Genomic DNA, 21,437 nt, shown 5'->3' with positions numbered 1-21,437 from the left:
ACTGTTGACACAGCCATGGTATTCAAATGCTCCCCAAGATGAAAGACAGAGAAACCGCTCAAAGTGATGAAAAGCATCATCTCACTCCCTTACTGATAAGGATATCACCTAACCTATGTGAATATTTAATTAATAAGAAAATAGGAGTGAATGGGGATTCCTACCACTATTTTAAAAAATAAAGACCTGAGATCATCCACTTACAAAGAGAAAAGGTTGGTTTTGGCTCAGGCTTGGGAGGTTCTAGCCCATGGTTAGTTGGCCTGCTTGTTTTTGGACCTGTGGTGAGACAGCACATCATGGCAGGAGCTAGTGGAGGAGCAAAACCACTCACCTCATTGATAGGAAGCAAAAGAGAAAGAGACCAGGGTTCCATAATCCTCTTCAAGGACAGGACTCAAGTGACCTAAAGATCCCCACCAGCCCCACCACTCTATATAGATTCCACCAGCTCCAGATAGGGTTACCCTGGACATCACATTTTTAACACATGGCCCTTTAGGGGACATTTTAGATCCAAACTATAGTAAGGCCCTAGGCCACGCCAATGAGAATCAGAGCAGAAAACTTCAACGAAATGCCTGAAAGGAACTACTATTTATTCCAATAGCGATATTATTCCACAAGTCCTCTTGTGCAACGCCTCAGGTTCTATACCTCCCTGCATGACTTAGTATGAGAATGAGCCACTTGGACCCAAGAAGAACAATGAGGAGATGTAAACTTATTCTACCAGTCCTCAAATTCTAAACATCCCTTTAAAAGAATCATGTAATAACCTTCAGAATTCTAGCCAACTATCCAAAAGGAATTGATACCTTCTACAGCGCTTTCGTGAAAGTTCTGCAGAAGACAGCATCATCAGAAATGAAAACAAGTGCACTATTGGTCTTATATCCCATCCAGGATCAAAACCACAAGAATGAATTCAATGAGGCAGCAGAAAAAAGAAAATCATATGATTTTAGATGATGCCCCCCCAAAAACCCTTTTCTTGATTAACATTCACCCACAAAAGGAGAGAGACAGCCCACAACAAAATAGTTGTTAAATTTGTTTTAAGAAAAGGAGAGGAAGGGAGGGAGGAAAAGAAGGAAGAAGGAGGGGAGAGGAAGAGAAGAACAGGAAGAATAAAGAAGAGAAGAGAGAGGAGGAGGAGCCGAGAAAGAACATGGCTGTAAATCTTCAACTGGGAAGAAAGCCACAACCATTAGTTTAAGAATGTTTACTTCTCCACCACCCAACTGGTGGAGATTGCCTTTACATGTTTTTCCAAAGCATTTCCCTTAGTGTAATCACATTTTAGTCTATACATGAATATATAATTGGTCAAATTTTAATCATTATCCACAGATTAAGATAACTACTCTTAATAATTGCAGATAAAGATTTTTATAAACACATTGTTAGGTGAAAGCCCTTTCCTTCTCAGCTGATCTATTAATTACACTGTTTGCTTTACATGTGGAAGCAAATCTCAAAGACACATCTCACTCAGACACTGACTTATCTATCCTGGCCCCACCCTGCTATCTACCCAAGCTCCACCCTCAGAGAACACAAAGCAAGACACTCCCTCTGTGATGAAATTTTAAAAATTAAAAGTGTTCAGACAAGGAAAGATCATGACCTAGGATGATTCTAACATGCTCCACCCCGGCAGCATTGAACGTGATGCGATCAGAGTATCTCAAAAGCATCCATGTATCTGCTGCAGAAGCTGCCAGTTGAAGGAACTCTACAATACATACTTTGGTTTGCCTTTATGCCAAAACATTTTCTTAAAATGTGTTATGCCAGCTTATGACTGTGTTGCCTATCTGAACATTTGAATTCAGAAAGGCCCATGTGGTGAAGATCCTTTGTCTCTCTACTAAGGCTGTGTAAGGTTCCCACAGATAGCCCTAAACTTTCTGCCCAGCACAAGGGGAGATATGAGTTGGTAGCCCTCTCTTTTAGGTCCCCTCAACTAAAACCTTCATAGATCTTATCTAAAAATGAGACTTAGGGGGCAAGGGGAACTCAGTGATAGATCTTGTGCTTAGCATGCATGAAGTTTCAAACCCAGCACCTAAATAAATAAATTCATAACTTAGAATATGCCTACATCATCCCCTTTGTAATAGTGAGCAAGAACTGGAGTCTGTAAGAAACTTCTCAAAAGAAGAAACACAAATGGCCAAGAAATATATGAAAAAATGTTCACCACCTCTAGGAATTAGGGAAATGCAAATAAAAACTATACTAAGATGTCATCTCACTCCAGTCAGAATGGCAGTGACCAAGAAGTGAGTACATGGAGGAAAAGGTACACTTGTACATTGTTGGTGGGACTGAAAATTAGTACAACCACTCTGGAAAGCATTGTGCAGATTCCTCAATAAAACTAGGAATTCAACCACTGTATCACCTAGCAATCCCACTCCTTTGTTTTTATCCAAAAGATCTAAAATCAGCATACTGTAGCAATCTAGCCATTTCAATGTTTATAAGCAGCACAACTCGCAATAGCCAAATTAGGAATTTACCCAGTTGCCCATCAATAGATAAATGGATTAAGAAAATGTGAGATATGTATATATGTGTGTATACACACACACACTCACTCACACACACACACACACACACACACACACACACACACACACACAATGGAGTTCCACTCAGCCACAAAGAATAATGAAATAATGGCATTTGCCAGTCAATGGATGGAAATGGAGAAAATTGTGCAAGTGAAATAGCCAGACTCCATAAATCAAGGGTCAAATGTTTTCTCTCGTATATGGAAGCTACTGGATTGATCTACTGATGAAGTTAGAGCCCATAATCCAATCCCTTTCCAAATGTTCCACCTAGGAACATTGCCAACCTTTCAACACAGGAGCCTTTGGGGAAGATTCCAGAAGCTTTTGAGGGAATATCCCCCTTTCCTTGTCACCTTCCCAGTCGTGAGAAACAGTCTGATCCAGGAGCCATTTCGCCTCTTTCTGACCTACAAGGTACCTTTGTTGCTTCATTTTCCAAATGTGAATTACAGTATGCATGACTAAGGATGCAGGAATCAAGTAATCTATCTTCAAGTACAAAACAGTATATAAATATGTGAAGAAATGCAAACACAGAAGGTATAATTCTAAGAGCCCATAGAGCCATTATCGTAATTACTATTAATAGTTCTACATGGGGCAAACCTCAGTCTAATACTGTCTATTTGACCGTGCTTTACATTTAAGTCTGACTTTTACCTTCAACTAAATAAATGGTCAGTCAAAAAATATATAAAAAATGTATCACATGTATGTGCAGAATAATTTCCCTCATTCTTAAATAATTATCCCATCCAACAAGTAACTTCCTAGATATTAATATTCCATTCAATCACATCAGATTGAGAGATATTTTATCAATGCACAATATGTTTAACCAGTTAAACCAGTTCATCTAGTGAGCCTCCATATATTCTTTAAAATTAAAATCCTTTCTAACAACGTCCATGCTTTATAATAAAAACCTAAATTTTATTAAGGAACTGTGCATGAAAATATCTCAATTGTTTCTTGATTTGCAAGAAAAACTATATCACTTTTAACCCTTTCATTCTGAAAATCTAGAGAGCAAAAACATATGGGTAGGGACTGGAAACAGGAATGATTTATTCCACTTAGAAAGCAGCACGTGGGAGAATCCTAGAAAAATTCTGGAAACTGACAAAGCCTTTCTTCAAGACCTGCATATTATCTCCATTTGGCAGCCCAATCTCCTCTCCTGAAACTCCCACCTTTGAAGCACAGACAGTTCCGTGGCACCCAGTTCAGGCAGCGAATCAACCCACACTGTGAGGTTAATATACATCCAAGAAGGTTACCCATAGCACTGCTCACAGGTGCTTTTTCCCAAAATTAACCCAAAGGGCATAAAGTATGTGTAGGATATTTAGACACTTTGCAGATTATTTTTATGTCCCCCCAAATTTATATTTTATCCAAAGAGCTAAACAAAAAGAGTAAAATTACTGGTAGAAAAAGAAAGCTTTTTTCATATTGGGGATTGGACCCAGGGGTGCTTTACAACTTAACCACATCCTCAGCCCTTTTTAGTTTTTTTATTTTGAGAACAGCCTCTCTAAGTTGCTGAGGCTGGCCTCAAACTTGTAATCTTGCTATCTCAACCTCCCAAGATGCTAAGATTTCAGGCATGTGCCACCATGCCCAGCAAGAAAGTATTTTCTAGATAACGTATTGTTGTTCCCATGATAAATTAATAAAAATGATTACACTCTGCTTAAGACTAAAGCCAAATACTTCATATACCTGGGTGCTTACACCAACTGGACTGACAGTCACCAAACCACTGTGTCCCCATCATTCAGTATCACTCACTACTACCTGCAGTCAGCTCTCTGCCTGCTCTTCACACATCAACCCGTCCCCTATGCCCCTGGGAAAGCCATGACCCAAAGCATAAATGGGCTCCTCTACTCACACGCCTTCAATAGGACCCATGCTTAGGTATTTTTCCAAGTATCTTTTTTAAAGGATACTTAAGAGCAAAGAAAAATGAAACTTTTGGAGATCTGGGTGCACAGGGTAATGCAGTTCCCTAAAATAAGAGCAATGTCCTTGAAATTTCAGGTTTTGAATCAATTGTCCACTTGCTTTTTGAGTTCTATTTCTCAGCACCTTCTACATGTGGAGTGATCTTGGGATATCACTAGAATCCCTACTCATCTCAACCTACACTCATTCTTCAGGAGATTTCAGCCAGTATTTGGACTTGAAATGCCTCCTAGTTTGTGGTGACCTCCAAATGTACATCACCAGAAGAGCCCCTCCAAGTTCATATGTGGAGCTTCCTACTCGAGATCTTTTCTTGGACGTCCTAATAAGCATCTCAAATTTAACATGGCTGTGCTGGCCTGGAATCAACCTGAGCTATTTTGCTAAAGTACCCATCACAGCCACTGTTCTTTGGCAAGAGCCCCAGACATTCTCATCAAGAGTGCTGCTTTATGACCATGGCTTGAGGAGTTGCAGGAGGGTGGTATCACCCCACCACACTCTTTATTGATAACCGTGTGATGGGATGACTTGCACCTGGTCTCACTTGAGACTCCCAGAGAGCTCTACCACCAAGACTTATATCATTATGACCGGCAGGGTAGAAAAACCCTGACTAACATAAGTGTTCATGCACACATAAGTGGTTCCTGATCTGAGAGAGAAGCATGTCCTGGTGTGGCAGGGCAAAGGGAGGACCCAGGAGCTGTCCCTGGCTTCTCCAGACCCCTTGTGGTCTGGCAGCCTTTGCCTGTGATATTTCATCTTTATTTGGGTGCTGTACTGTAATTTCCTCATTTTCATGCAGTAAACTGTGAATCTGTGAGCACTTTGATTTGGTGTTCCATAAATCTTCTTCAATAACTGCAACCTGTCTGACACTCTGAATGCAATAACCAAAACCAAACTCCTGATATTATTCCTCAGATCAGCTCTCCCTACACTCTCCACCATGTCAGGAAAATAAGGACCAAAATGGGGGGATTATCCTTGACTCCCATCTCTTGGATTGCACATCTCGTCCATCAATAAGCCCCACAGACTTTCCTCCCCAAATATACTCACAATCTGATTGCATCTCACCACCCTCACTGCTACCACCTTAGTTCAAGGGCCTTCTTCTCTCACCAGGATTATTACAACAGTTTCCTAACTGCCTGTCCTGATACCACCCCCACATTTGTGCAACCTAGTCTAAACACTGTAGCCAGAGTGATCCTGTTGATGTGCAGCCAGAACAGCATACTTACATGCACCAAATATTCAAAGTGCTTATTTTAACTTACAAGACCCCTACATGAACTGGCCCCCATTACCTGACTGATGTCATCTTCCACCACTCCCTCCCATTATCCTGGCAGGAACTCACACCTCAATAAGGGCCTATGTCCAAGTTCATGCTCCACCCAAGAGTTAGTCCCCAGATGGCCTCTTGGTTGGTTTCCTCTCTTTAGAAAATCACCCTATCAGTGACACTTCTCTAGTGATCTGATTGAAAATTAATCACCAACACCATTCAACATTTCTTATCCCCCACCAATGCTTTATTTATTTTCCTGAAACTTACTACTATCTAACATACTGTCTTTCCCCAACAAAATATAAGCTCACCAAGGACAAGAATTTTCATGTGTTTTATTCTCTATAGTATTTTAGTGCTTAGACAATGTATCTAGTAGGCATTCAATAAATGCTCTTAAATGAATGAATGAATATAGAATTACATTAAACCATTTTTTTTTAAGTCTAGTGTCATTGGCCTTCTAGGAAAGCCAGGTTGATATATTTATCCTATAGTTCCAAGTATCCTCTGATACACAACTAACTGCCCACTAGGGCACAATTATTCCAAGTAAAAAACAGGGCCAGGAGGAAGCAAATCTCCCTGGTACAGAACAAGAAGCCAGGGTTTACCTGCTAATGTCCCTCCTCCTCACACCCAGGTCACTCCATGCCTGTACCGCCTAGACCGTCCCCTGCTCTTATCTTCCCCAGTGCACTCTGATGCATGCTTAGAATCTAATCTCCTTTCACCTCTTCTTCTTAGACTTCCCACCTGTTATAAAGTGGTTAATTTCCCCTCGGTGTTCCAATCTGTAGCACCCCAGCTCTGATCTTAAAGCACTTCTATTGTAACTACGCTTATCGCTGTCTCCTCTGGTTGACTGTGAGGGTGAATACCTTAAGAGAGACCAGGGTTTTTTCCATCATTTTATTTGGCTCTGTACCCAGCAAAGAGGTCAACACCTTGGAGGTCCTGAATAAAAGCCAGTGAATGGACCAGAATGAGAAGGACTGGTGCAGAGAGAATATAATCCCCTTGGCAGGAAGACGCCAAAGATCTAGACCTAAGGCCAAACGGATGCCCTTGTACAAACATGTCTTATTCTTTACCCGAAAACAGAGAAAATATCTTCCAGGCCTAGATCCACAAGGAGTGGGGCTCACATTAGAAAACAAAAGACAAATGTCCCATTAGGTATTTTATTATAATGCATAGATCATAGATTTTGCACTATATTTTAAATCCCAAAATTGATTCAGCAAATCTAGAAACAACTATATTGACGACTGGGTGTGTCTCACCTCACCAGACCTCAACTGGTTCACCATATTCAAACAGAATGCTGGTGATAATCCTGCTGTCCAGGAAGAACATTAAAATCCAGGTTATATGATCTCCATGTTGGAAAGAGATAGCATACATCATTATGAAAATAAGACTATAACTCAATACTCATTACAGCCTAATACATGGGATAATAGGGAACTTCTTTTAGAGGCAATAAATATGAGAGCTAAGTGCTTAAGCTCCAGAGTCTGTTCACCTAGGTTTGAATAACAGTTCTGCCACTTTGCACCCTGGAATATTAAGTTCCCCTGCCTCAGTCTCCATATAAGCTAAGTGCAAAAAAAAAAAAAAAAGAAAAAAGAAAAACAAGGAACTTGCCTCATAAGATTGTTTAAGAGAAATTATACATGTAAAGGGTTAGGGGAAAAGCCTTACACATAATAAGTGCTCATTAAAATCTGGCTACTGATAATAGTTACTTATGAGTCTTAAAACTTAAAAAGTTTTCATGTATGTTTCTATACTGACATCATATTAGTTTAAATGTAGTGGGAGTTGAAAATTATACTGCTCAAGATATCTTAGGCCAGAAAAGATATTTGTATCTTCCTATTTCTGCCCTTCCTTGACCTTTGTCTTGAAGGGCTGATGGAGGCATGCAAAGGGCAGTACATAGAGTATACACACAAGCTCCTATCAGAGGACAGACAGTTGCTGTCATCTGCCTTCATGAATCAATCTCTGTCACCCTACCCTGTGATAACCACAGCATAGAATCAGGTTTCTATAGTTTGCCCAGAGGTGTACTTAATAACTAGGGGGCTGGGACCAGGTTAGGCTAACTGCACTTGAGGTTGTACTTCTCTCTGACCACTCAACCTCCCCAAATTTCTTTTCCACCAACACTGGGATTGAATGACTGACCACTCCAACTATTTCCCTCCTCCAGCACCAAAAGAAAATAAGCGGAAAAGCAGCCGAGACTCCTAGGTCAGATGCCAGATGGGACCGCTCACCCTGTTAATGCTACAGGGGGTAAATCACTTGGACTTTCTGCAACTTAGATTCCTAATCCTTAATGCTGTGATACCACAGTCTAATATAGACACTCATGAGGTTTTAAGGGATGATTGAATGGGAAAATAAGTATGAGAAAAAAACACTTGGAAATTTAGGAGAATCATATGAATAAAATGTAATTCTAATAAATGATGACTAGCTGGGTGGCCTTTCTCCCAACTTACATACTGACCTTGTTCCTTAAAGCCAGAACATTATAAAGATTTCCTTTATCAAAAGAAATTATATCCAAAGAGAAAGAAAATTAATGCTTTAAAGTTGTGGGGTTATAAAGATGAGTGACATGACAATAAAGAATAGTTTCTGCATTGAAAATTACTAAGTAAGCACAAAAAATGTAGTAATACTCAATCAGCAATAACTATGATTAAAGCTAAAATGGATTGCCCATTCATAGTAGAAATAAAAACATCGGGTCATTTTTTTACCCATGGTTCATTCCCATTGCTAAAGCAAGGTAGGAAAAAAAAATCAGTATTCACCACTAGATTGCCCTTCCTCGCAATGGCCTTCAAGCTATTTTCAAAGTTCTGAATAAATCTGGTTAAAACTTGACAGTGAGATCATTTTCAAATTCACACAATTTCCTTTTTTTTTTTTCTTTTCTGTCCAAGACCAATCATTTCCCTCCACATGCCAAGAATGCAACTACCTGAATCAAACTGCTACAACCCAGGAAAGGGGTAAAGGAGACAGGGGAATTGTATCAACAAGCAAACTTAACACTCTGAGGACCATGGTACTCTCTGTAGATTATCCTTTGGAAGAAGCCTACTTGGTGGGTATTCTATCCCTACTCTAAATAGATCATTTATGGCTTAAACCAAAAAGTTGCTGCTTCAGGTGACACCTCTACTAAGCTCTCAAACAGAGCTTAAAACACATCTTGTCAAATTCCAATGTTTAGGCTTCTACCACTGCTCCATGCCATCAAGACAACCAAGATCTCTTCTAAAACTTAAGGGAAGTGGGAATTCTATAGAGGGATGTATTCTCTCCTAGGATTGTGTAGCACAAAGAAAGAATGAAGTGAAAATAATCTTACAAAGGACCAAGGAAGGGGATAGCTGGGACAATAATGTAATATGAGTTGGCGGTTTTCACTGTCAAAACTGAAAATGTCACTAACATCTAAAAATAGTAAAGAATTTGGTATATAAGTATGTAAAGGGTCTTTTCAAAACATAAGTCTATGTGTAAATCTAAAAAATAAAATATTAAAAATTTAAAACATTAAGTCAAATGCAGAAATGTCTAAATGTGGCAGGAGCTCAATAAGGGTCAGATAATATTAGCTCTAACAGTTTTCAAAAAAACTTACATTAAAAAAATGCATATAGAGTAGACATAGAAAGGGCTTAGGTAGTGTTAGGGGAAACCACTACAACCAAAATTAGAGGAAAAGTCCTAGAAACAACAAAAAAGGATGAAAATAAAAAAAAAATACATCCCTCAGTCTACTATTCCCACTCATTCAAAAAACAAACCTAAAATAAAGAAGTATGCTCAGATGATGTCTCATAGATCATTTCAGTCCAAATGGAATTAAACCAGGTAAGAAAAGTAGGTTCTACAGGAAAATATGTGTGTGTACAATTAAAATGTCCTTAATAACCAGTCATTTCTCTCCTTTATCGTGCTCTGTTCAAGACTACAATTTTTGGTTTGACCAATAAACTGTTTTATGCAAAAGAAATCTACAACAAAAAATATAGTCATCTCCAAGAAGCCTACCTGAAATTTATAAATCATTTTGGGATTAACTTTTAAAATAAAATTTTTTTTCATAATGTAATTGCCCTGCTATTATCAATTAAAACTGAATTAGTTGTAATTCAAAAACTATTTTTCTGTGTGGCAATAAACTGCCTTTCAGTTGGGATTTACAGAAACAATAATTAATCACTTGTCCCTAAACACTTTACGCAGGGAGTTAACAGTTACACCTTGGCTAGATTAAAGAGGTGAGTGACAACTTGTTAATCACAAGGGATGCCCATCTCAAGAGGGTCACACCAAAAATGCATCCTTTCCATCTTAAGCTGGCCACTGCCCAGGTGAAAACTCTTTTGTTTTTCATTTACCATGGCAATGCTTCTCCATGGGCAATGATCCACCTAACCACAAGGACCTCCAGCAGGGTAACCCCATGTCCACAGGTGTGCACTGGCCGTTCTGAGACAAGGAAATGAGAAAGAATTCAGGAAGAAAAAAAAAAGGAGGCAAGAAATAAATACAGAAGAGCAAGAGGAGCAGAGAGAATGAGAAAGAACAGTGGGAGAAGAAATAAAAGAGGAAGGGAAGATAAGCAGGTGAAAGAAAGGAATGAGAAAGGAAAAGGACAGAAAGATTGGGGGAAAAGTCTATGCTAAGAAGCAGAGGTGGAGTAGGGCTCCTTCATTCTGGCCAGCAGGTGCACACTGGCTCTCTCCCCTACCCTTTACTCCTTTGAGGGGGAATGCAATAGCAATTTCTCTGGTGCCATTACCTGGATGAGTTCGTCCAGCTCGGTGGAATTGACACAGGAGTGTTGGGATATGAATGTCTGCTTCTGGATCACAATGGTGGTCCTCTGAGAAATCTCCTGAGGCTGCTCCAATGCTTTGAACACGGTGGCTCCGATGATCAGATAGAGGACAACCACCAGGAAAATCGTGGAGACCGTCTTCCATTTCATAACATTAATGGCCGTGTCACTCTCCACCCGTGAAGCAAGCACTGTGGGTTTCGTGGAGAAGGAGAGCCTCGGTTTGGAGTTCTGAGCTGCAGATTTAGGATCCAGCAAGTCAGGTGCCGCCACTGACAACAACAGAGAAGGAGGGTTAGGCGGGAGGAGATCAAAGGGGAATGGGGCTGTTGAAGGGATCAGCAAGGGCTGGCTGAAGAGCTTGCTCTCCTGGAAGCTCTGGAACCTAACCCAGAAGCACTCTTATTGGATCTCCTGCAGGACCTTATAAATGGGTCCAAGGAAAAGGGGCTGGGTCTTGGTTCCTTGCTGCTATTGGTGATCCAGGTGGAAGGAAGAAAACAGGAGTCAGACCCAGAAACTTAGGAAAATAAGAGGATGCCTGAGGGCTTCCTAATTAATTTCTAATTTTATATCTGCCCACTATTTGAGTCAACGAAAACATACTAAACTTCTAGGAGTTCATGGTCATGAAGAAACCTAATGGCTTATTCTTGTTCTCAAGAACTTCATAGTGCAAATGATGGATATAAAGAACACCTTATTTTTGTTATAAATTTTATTATAATAAGGAATTGTGTTGTAATTGCATTAAAAATTATTTACAATCAAAACAGTGCTGCTAAAAAGAAATCAATCTTGATTTTCTCATAAAACAGGTATGAGTAAACCACTCAGTCCAATTTATTTGTTTGTTTGTTTGTTTGTTTCACCCAATTTCCAAAATGGGCTCAGTGTGAAACATCACTATTTATTTTCTGACATGTTTAAAAAATAAAAGTTATTGCTGACCCTTATGGCACAATGTTAGGTAGAGAGAAATAAAGACAAGTTCCTTCAATTTCTACCTCGAGTAACTTCAAGATAAGAGGAATTTAAACCTTTGCTCACACCTGAGTCCCTACATGCTCTGTACAAAACTAATTGCTCCATTAGAGCGTGTTTACATGCTCTCTTACAAATTCCCGTATATGCTGAGGTGACTCTAAATTCATTTATTATTTATCTCAACTGTTCAAAAATATCATTAATGGATTTCTTTTTAGAAAATACAAGAGCTGCTAGACTTCCACTTGCTAAGGGAAAAATAAGCCATCCATTACAGAACATTAGCTTAGAAAAGCAGCATTGAACTAAAAAGGGTTAACAGAATGGCTAAAATATATGGAACTTAAAAACAAAATACCAACTCAAATAGAATAGTCAATTTAAAGTCTAACGTTGTTATAAGTAATACAAGTAATACCGTTGTCATGTATATAATGTAGGTTTTATTAAATGATTACTTAATCTAAAACACACTTCTAGGTAACTATACAAGAAATCTCATGGAAATGCACACAAATATCCTACAGCCACCTGAGGATAAGATGCTCATAAAGAGTGTCAATTGTAAAACAGCTCCCTACTCTGCTCTCCTACCTAACATTGTGCGTTAAATGTAGGCTACCATAATGTGAGTTCATAAAATACATCTTCAGTTGCCCATCAAAAAGAAGCTTTCCAAACAAAGCCGTTTGAAGCCCTAGACCTAAGTAGTATTGTAAAATGATGGCAGATGACACAGGCTCCCCAACCAGGAAAGCTCAGAATAGTTTTGACATTGGAGAGATGAAATCAGAGCTGTGATTGAGGACACCCTAGCCCTGGATCCAAGTGGAGATTCCACTTGCATAGAGCTCCTCAGAGCAAGAGTTCAACCTTTTGCACACAAGTATGTACAGGTTTCTCTCCTGATGCATCCACCTGTTCTGAAAAACCACAAGCTAGGAGACACCTTTATATTTAAAATTAGTACTGGGCATGTGTTTAATGTTTTGATTTAAAACAGACACACACACACACACACACACATTTTCTAATAGAATGCTCATAATAGCTAAATTCACTGTTGTCTGCAGTCTCAGCAGCACCTTCCCCTAGCTGCTTAGTAAGTCTGAGAGAAAAAAAAAAGTCATAATCTAAAATTTAGCCAATTTTGGAATAAAAATAATAGAAAATTACACAGAAGCTCCACATTATCTCCAAGCTTTCCAAGCCGCTCCTCCCCACATCTCTGTGCTCTTGCCTTTCTGATTTTTCACATCACTGGTTTGCTAGCCTGTAGAATTGGAAAACACCAGGACTGTTTACCTTGAGGCTATCAAATCTCAACCCAAAATCCCACTAAGACATTGTTATTATATGTTTTGAGGAAAAGAGGATAGATTTTAAAAACATATATATATATATGTTTTTAAATATATATAGTGTGTGTGTGCCAGTGTGTTTCTGAAGGAGTTTAATCTTTTTAAGCTCCTGTTTTATTTTTTAATTTTTTAATTAGCAGAATATATATAATGCACACTTGGCAGACAGAATGGACAGAAACTGGTGTGATACCTTATATATATACATGGTTGATATAGGCTGATATTTTATATCAGCCTTTTCTCTGGATCTAATATGGGAAATCTCTGGGTTTCCATATACCCCTTTTGAAGAAGAGCTGACCCTTCCACACACTCTCAGTTCCATTACTACCCCCACTCCCAGCACAGCACACTCTCCTGGTCTTCCTGGGCTCCCTTCCTCACGCTGATATGTCTTCGTTCTCGTCGCAAATGACCACCAACCAGCAGGAGAAATGAGCCTTTTTTCAGCACCACTGCGTGTCCCACCATGCAATGGGCAACAAGTGTGACGAGGGTCACCATGCAACCTGCCTGTCCGCTACTCTCAAGGGTTGACCCTCCTCCTCCATCAGAAACTCTCCCAACGTGTTCCAAACCCATACCCAAGGCAGATGCAAAGACCCCAGGCGCCAGCGGGAGTAGGGGGGAGGCGGGGGGCAGAAGCCGCCAGGAGAAGATCCGGGAATGGGTTTGCCTCCAAATCCAGATAATGATCCAACACTTTGGACAGAAAACGAAGATCAGAAACGTCCGCTTGCTGCGAGGGGACATCTGCAGCCCTCTTAGGGCTGGCTGGGCCGGAAAGCGCGAGGCTGGGGGGTGGCGGGGAGCGTACCCGGGGGTCTCACCTCCTGCTCTATAGCCAGGTCTCTCCCGCGAGGCGCTGGGAAGCATGAGGCATGCAGCATTCAGAATGTTTTTTGAAAAAGATGGACTTGAAGCTTTTTTACAAACACGCCATTGTACTCACTTCTTATTCAGAGACGGGCTGCTGCGCGCTCCGAGCTGCATGGGCAGGCATTTTCCCCGGCTTTGTTTTACAAGGTGGGGAGAGCGGGGCTGGACGCGGGAGGGGGTGTGGAGGGAGCGTGAGAAGAAACGAAATCGCGGGAAGGAGGGGACACGGGCTGGCTGGGCAGAGGGCGAGGCTGAGGCCAAGTTGGGTTCGGGCTCAGCCGCCCCCGCGCGTGCCTGCGGCCGGGCCCGGGTCACCCAGAGAGCGCGGGCGACCCGGGTCCCGCGCCGGCCAGCAGCCGCCGCCGCGGCGCGCTCAGCCCAGGGCTCCGCGCTGGCCCGGCCTCCGCGCGGCGCGGCGCGGGGGCGGTCGGTGCAGCCCAAGTGGCCGAGCGCCCCGGCGTCTTTGTGCGCGAGCCTCGCTCAGCCCCTCTTCGCATGTCTTTGTGTCTCCCCGGGCAAAACCCTCCGTGCCCCGCGGTGGGGGTGTGGCACGGTCTTGGCGCCCGTGGCTCGCCGCCCTCCGCCGCTCGCCCTTCCCGGCTGGCTTCTTCGCCCCTCACCGGCTCCTTTCCCTCCTTTCAGAACTCCCTCCCCCTCGCCTCCACCTCCCTCGCTGTCTCCCCGCCTGAGCTCGCCTCTCCGCACCCCCTTCTGGCCCAATCCTCGCCCGCGTCGCCCCTGCTGGTGCTCCCTTCCAGAGCCTGGCTCAGCCCGCCTCCCCGCCTGGGGCACAGCTCCTTGGCTCACCTGCTGCCTCTCCCCGTGTCAGCCCGTTCCACTATTAAACGCCCCCCCCCCACCCAGCACGCACACACACACACACACACACACACACACACACACACACACACATCTCCTCATTCTCTCTGCCTGACATTCATATGCCCCAGAGTTCCATCCAGTCTTCTTTCAGGTCGGGCGCGGCAGGTGGGACCTAAGCTCTGGAGCGCGGATACCCAGACCTTTGCAGGTGGGCATCTTCCTCATCTTCGTGCTCCCCCTCACCTGGCCAGGGTGGTATAGGGATATGCCCTTCATTTGCGCCCTGGAGTCGGGGAGATTTGAAGTCCTACCCTCTTACAGTCTGCACCAGGAAAAAGGTATTAACTCGTCACCAGCAATCCCCACTACACCTCCAAGGGTGATTGAGATGAGCCTGGAGCGCCATTTGGCAGAATGTCCCTGGCCAGAAATGACAGGGACTACAACCGGAGTCAGGGTGAAGACATCTAGGAGTGCAGAGGGGGAAAAAGAACACCCTTTTTGCCCTGGACACAGGTTGCTAAAGGCTGTCCTTGGGAGCCTCCGAGTGGGAAACCTCTGACCTCAGCTGGAACTCCAAGTTCCCAGTCCCCTTATCCCTTTCAGGTGCCAGTTTGACAGGTACAAACCACGCCCAGACACGAAGAAGGCAGCTCAGGGAACTTGTGGCAACAGGGATGAGAGAACGACGGAATCCCCAGAAGAAGAGAATAAAAGAAATTAGATGCTGCCCTTTTAATAGGCGAATCCTCTCACAGCACACAGGATGTTGTGGAACTTCAATCCGTTTGTAAACTTTCTCTTCCCACTTTCGCTGCAGGAATTCCCTGCTGACCTCCATCCTCCCACCCCACTGCTATGTATGAGTTCATCTTCCATAACTGCTGCTCAGCCAGTTTGGATTATTTTCCCAATTAACAAGGAGTACTTCCTAGTGAAAGGTATAGACGTGACTACAAAAAGAAGCTTATGACTCTTTTGCAAGACTGTCCCATCATCAATAATAAAAACATTACATTATTATTTTAGATTCTAGACTAGATTCAGCACCTTCTTCCCTATTAAAATATATATTATCCATCCTGCTCAAATTGAAGCAAGTTTTCTAAACTTCTGCTCTCCATAGTAACACAAGTCCTTTCTAAAATGTGAATCTAATCTTTCCATTCCCAGAAACTTAAAACCCTTCCAAAGTCTCTAGGTCACATATAATGTGCTTCAGGATCTAGCTTTTCATTCCAGCCCTTTCTAGATATCATCACCTTGCCTTGCACTTTCCCCCACCACACACATACCTCACACCTTACATGACTAAGGTATTTGCCCAAGAGAAACAGGAAATGTGTTCATTCTCTTCCCCCTTCTCTCCCCCCCCAACACATATACACGCATGATAAAAGATTTATTTTAAAGAATTGCCTCACATGATTATGGATGCTGGCAGGTGACTCTCAAATCTGTAGAGCAGTTCTGGCAGACTGGCAACTCAGGCAAGACTGGATGCTTCTGACTGGAGGAAGAATTTCCACTTTTCTAGAAAGACTACCTTTTGCTCCTAAGTGAGGCCCACCTGCATTATCTAGACAAATCCTCTTTCCTTAAAATCAACTGGTTGTAAATATTACTACATCTGCAAAATATCTTCACAGCAACACTTAGATCCTCATTAGAGTTTGACTAAATGACTGGGTATTAGAGCCTAGCCAAACTGACATAAAATTAACCATCTCTGGTATTATTGTCCTTCAGATTCTCCATGCTATCAAAAGTTGTCTCAGAACCCTGGAAAATGAGGTGTCTTACCAGCTATTTCCCAATTCACCTTTTTTTTTTTTTTGGTTTTGTTTTGGTACCAGGGATTGAACCCAGAGGCACTTAACCTCTGAGCCACATCCTCAGCCCTCTTTATTTTTTATCTTTTCATGTTGAGATGGTCTTGCTCAGTGGCTTAGGGCCTCACTAAGTTGCAGAGGCTGGCTTTGAACTTGCCATCTTCCTGCCTCAACTTGTACTTCTATCTTTGCGCTGTCACAGTGTGTAGTGCTTTGTTAAACTAGATTGTAAGCCTATAAACCACGTTTCTCTGTTCATCATGATCTATATAACTAGTGACTGATGCTAAATAAGTGTGCAGTAAACATCCAAATGATAGTATGATCACTAGTAAAAAGCTGACATTATCATTCACCTGGTCTTCCTCCAAGAATTTGAGACCAGGATAACACACACACACACACACACACACACACACACACACACACACTTTGATCCCTTCTCAATGGTCTACTATTTACTACAGTGGGAGCTTGATGAACAGTTTAAAGATGCCTGCTTGTTATTTATGTAGGTCTGTATAGTGCTTCCATTTTTCCTTACTCACAGCATGTAGGTCTCACCCCCAATCTCAACTGCTGAGTTTTTACTTTCTCTATGACTTCATATGTAAGAGTTGTTTTCCTTCATGCATCACATGTATGTAGGATGCTTGAAGTGGGGGTAGGGGTGAATGAGAGGTTTACATGGAAAAGAAGGGAAGGGAAGAACAAGGGAAGGGGAGGGAGACTCCACACTGTAACAGCAGGAATCACTCCAACAAGCCAGAAAGCAAAGGTGCGGCCTCAAAAATAATTTGAAAAACCAAGAAACCAACCAATCACACTGACTCCAGTCCTGCTTTCCATTGCAACCCCATAAAGTCCCCATCCTTCAGTACTCCTGCTCATTTAAGATCCCTCTTGTGCCAATACATTCTTATGGTGTTTGAATTGAGAGGAAAAAATGAAGTAGACTACTTTGTCTATCACTGAAACTGGAGCAACAGGGAAGTGGGATGGATTATCTTGTTTAAATTTATGCCTGCAATGCATACAAATCCCATCAAAAGTTCAATAGAAAGGGAGGATGGATTCTATTTCTTCCATGTTGCAGGATTACTGAATATCCCTTGACTTCATTTTAATAGATAGGAAAATCTTAAATATATTAATAAAGAGCTTTAGCTTCCCAAAGTCTATACTGCCCTTATTCTAGTGCTTTCAGATCCAACTAAGCACTGTGAGATCAAGAAAAACTCATTTTTATGTTTATTTTGCTTTTTGACCTTGGCCTATTAAAAATGCCATAATGAAAAAAATAAAAGTAAAAAATAAGTATATCACTTTTTTTTCATATTCCCAAACATATCTGGGATTTTGGAGTCAAAGATTTCTATGGGTGACCTATCTCCACCACTTCTTAACCATGTGCATTAGAGGAAGTCACTTTATCTTTCTTACCATCTGATTCCTAACCTATTAAATAAGGATAACTCACTGAATTCACAAAGGCTATTGCAAAGATCATAGTGAGGCAATCATGTATTTTTCAGTTTCATATTACTACACTGAAATGTTAGGGAAAATTAACTTATGAAGAGAAAAGTTTTATTTTGGTTTGTAGTTCTGGGGGTTAATCCAAAATCATGTGGCCCCATTCTTCAGGCCTCTAGGAAGGATAACACATCATGGAGGGAGCATGTGACAGACAGACTGCTTATATCATGAGCCAGGAAGAAAACAATAACAATGGGATGTGCCAGGATTTCACAGTGTCTTTTCTCTGGGAGGGAGGACACACCTCCAATGATCCAAGGAGTTACCCAAAGACCCTCACCTCTTAAAAGTACACAGCACTTCCAAATACTGCCACCCTGAGGAACAAATCTTTTATGCACAGGCTTTTGGGAGACAGTTAATATCTGATCTATGGCAGCATTTATGTATTCAATATTATTGATTCCCAAAGGAATTTTATTCTCTCCTTTGCCTGTCATAACCCCATAAATCAGAGAGTTCCTGAACAAGTAAGACCACCAAAAAATTCCAATTCTGTAATGAATTTTGCAATTCATTTAATCTTCTGGGTAACATCATCGCACAGATAAAAGAAAAGGAAGATTAATTCACCTCCATCCAAAAAATATTTACTGAGTGACTACTGCATACAGGAGAACTATGGTTAAAGCAAGGGCATTGCCTTCAGAAACTGTGTGACCTAGATAGAGTAGGTACTGGACAAGTATAAAATTCAAATTCTGATTAAGTGACCTAAAAAGTTACCAGGTACTATGAGAGTACTTGGTATTAGAAATTCAGAGAAAACCTGTCTAAAGAAGCGGCACTGAAGTTGGTCCCGAAAATGCACATACTGTTGAGCATTAAGCATAAGAAGCATAATGTATGCAAAGAGGCTTCTCAACAACAAGCCTGTAAAAAGACTGTAGTAGAAAGCAGCTAGGAGAATCTGGAGAGCTCAGAAAGCAAGGATTGCTGGTGGACAGTGATCAAGCCAGAGATGTAGGGAGAGACCTGGTCTTACAGCTTCTGGATTTTAATGAATGGGGTATTGATGAATATTCATCACCAAGAAATCTCATCAGACATTTTTTAAAGAATTCTTCTGCTTGCTATATGGAGAACAGAAAGAAGGGAAACAAAAATATAGGGGAACAAAAAGTGTAAGCATATGAACTTAGACATTATAACTCAGTTCTAGATGAGAGAATCATGGTGATTTGGATGGTGGTATCAAAGACACAGAGTTGGAAGATCAGTAGGACTTGTGATCCATGGGGCATGGGGAGTGGGCATGATGGAGAGGGGTCATTTTCTTAGAAGCTCTACTCGACTGCAAACTCAGTCAAAGAGGACAATATTGGCAGCACTTTGTCATACATACAATAATTATGTATGACTTGGCCTCTTCTAAGCACCTACCTTCTGCTTTCATGGCTGTTGGATTTCTTGTGAGACTCATCCCTGATTGCAGGTAGAGTATGCAAGCTAGGTTTCAGCCAATACAGTCATGATTCCCCAGCCTCTTGACTGGTTCAAGCATGGGCCTGTGACCCACTCAGCCAAAGGCACTTGTGCCAAAATTTCCTCTCTCCACCACTGGAGACTTCTGTTCTCATCCAATGACTTTTAATGTCTTAGAGGCTTCCATTTGAACAGGAAAGGAGAAGACACTTGAGAATGGAGCCAGCACAGAGCAAACCAAACCAAGATCACCAAGTGCAGGTGACAACATTTAATCAGACACCTATATCATGCCACACCTTGAGATACACACATTTTATTTTTATATAAGCCAGTTTGGGTTGAGATTTCTGACACTTGTAATCAAGAGCCCTAATTCAAATACTGCAATTCCAGGAAGAAGAGGAAATGAAAATAATTTAGTTTTGTGAAGGTCTTTAACGAGTCATTGATTCCTGCCAACTAACATTCATGCTCTTGTGCTGTCCCCACTCCTTTCATTTGGACTATATATACTGACTTAATTCTTTTTAATTTTTTAATTTGTTCTAATCAGTTATACATGACAGTAGAATTCATTTTGACACATCATACAAAACTGGAGTATAACTTCTCATTCTTCTGGTTGTACATGATATAGAGTTACACAGGTCATGTAATCATATATGCACATAGGGTAATAATGTCCAATTCATTCTTCTATCATTCCCACCCTCATATCCCCTACCTTCCCTTCACTCCCCTCTGTCTAATCCATAGTACCTCTATTTTCTTCCACCCTTATTGTGAATTAACATCTGCATATCAGAGAAAATATTTGGGCTTTGATTCTTTGGTATTGGCTTAGTTCACTTAGCATAACATTCTCTAGTTCCATCCATTTACTGGCCAATTCCATCTTCTTTAAGGCTGAGTAATATTTCATTGTGTATATAAACCACATTTTCTTTATCCATTCATCTGTTGAAGGGCACCTAGATTGGTTCCAGAGTTTAGCTATTAACATTGATGTGGCTGCATCACTGGAGTATGCTGATTTTAAGTCCTTTGAGTATAAACCTAAGAGTGGGATAACTGTGTCAAATGGTGGTTCCATTCCAAGTTTTCTGAGGAATATCCATGTACTGCTTTCCATAGTGTTTCTACCAATTTGCAGTCGATATATACTGGAACTAATTATATTGACTTAATTCTAATAAATAGAATTTGGCACAAAGAATGCTCCTTCCAAGATTAGGATATAAAAAGACTGCGGCTTCCCTTTTGTGTGCTCTCTTTTAGCCCTCTCCTGTCTGGAATATGGTTGCCTTATTGAAAGATAACCCTGTGGAATGCCCTACATGAATAAGCCTGGGAGGAGATCTCCTGAAGTCTTCCTGAACTTCAAAGCAGATCCTTCCTCGGTCAAGCCTTGAAATGTCTATTGCCCCATGCAATACCTTTGGTAGAATCTCTTGAGAGACCCTGAGCCAACATCACCCAAATAAAGTGCAGATTCATAAGCCTCAAAACTTTAAATCATAAATGTTTCTTGTTTTCAGCTGCTGAGTTTGGGTGTTACTTTTTATGCAGCAATAGATAATTAATGTAGCCTCTAATAAGAGTCAAATTCTAAGCAATCTTATAAAATGTCAGAGCCAAGCTATGTAAATTAATATAAAACAGCAATTCCTCAAAGTTCAAAATTTGTTCATTTTAAAGAATTAATATCTTCTAAATTAGAATGTGCCAATCAGAAGGTAAGTTGGAAATCATTGTTAGAAATGGAAAAAGGAATTATGAGGTAGATGCCCCATACAAGTATGAATACAGCAGAAGTTCTCAAACTTGAACAGGCATCAAAAATATCTAGAT

The 21,437-nt window shown here is 41.2% G+C and overlaps 2 protein-coding genes across 10 annotated transcripts in view; one reads left to right on the top strand and one right to left on the bottom strand.

The window, feature by feature from the left end:
* Kcnk2 (potassium two pore domain channel subfamily K member 2) overlaps positions 1-21,437 on the bottom strand; it is a 191,740-nt gene that overhangs the window by 116,512 nt on the left and 53,791 nt on the right. For 2 of the 8 annotated variants that reach the window (XM_005334972.5, XM_040277181.2), the window contains exons 1-2: positions 14,039-14,615; positions 10,697-11,007 (exon numbers count right to left, since the gene is read on the bottom strand). In XM_005334972.5, coding sequence (XP_005335029.1) covers positions 10,697-11,007; position 14,039 — 312 coding nt within the window. In that variant the 5' untranslated portion in view covers positions 14,040-14,615. Of the gene's footprint in view, positions 1-10,696; positions 11,153-13,916; positions 14,617-15,030; positions 15,048-21,437 lie in introns of those variants that run through there. The other 6 variants (XM_040277180.2, XM_078022807.1, XM_078022805.1 and 3 more) reach the window with 5 other exon arrangements.
* Positions 13,308-21,094, top strand: LOC144367223 (uncharacterized). 2 transcript variants are annotated; one of them, XM_078022810.1, is made up of 2 exons: positions 13,308-14,995; positions 20,865-21,094. In XM_078022810.1, the coding sequence occupies exon 1, from the start codon at positions 13,961-13,963 to the stop codon at positions 14,897-14,899; it is 939 nt and encodes a 312-aa protein (XP_077878936.1). In that variant the 5' UTR covers positions 13,308-13,960; the 3' UTR covers positions 14,900-14,995; positions 20,865-21,094. The 2 variants fall into 2 exon arrangements, with proteins under 2 accessions (XP_077878936.1, XP_077878935.1); XM_078022809.1 differs by lacking the exon at positions 20,865-21,094 and adding an exon at positions 15,394-15,810.

The sequence above is a fragment of the Ictidomys tridecemlineatus genome, chromosome 10, assembly GCF_052094955.1.
Source record: "Ictidomys tridecemlineatus isolate mIctTri1 chromosome 10, mIctTri1.hap1, whole genome shotgun sequence".
NCBI lineage: Eukaryota > Metazoa > Chordata > Mammalia > Rodentia > Sciuridae > Ictidomys > Ictidomys tridecemlineatus.
This window is presented reverse-complemented; position numbering and strand designations above follow the sequence as displayed.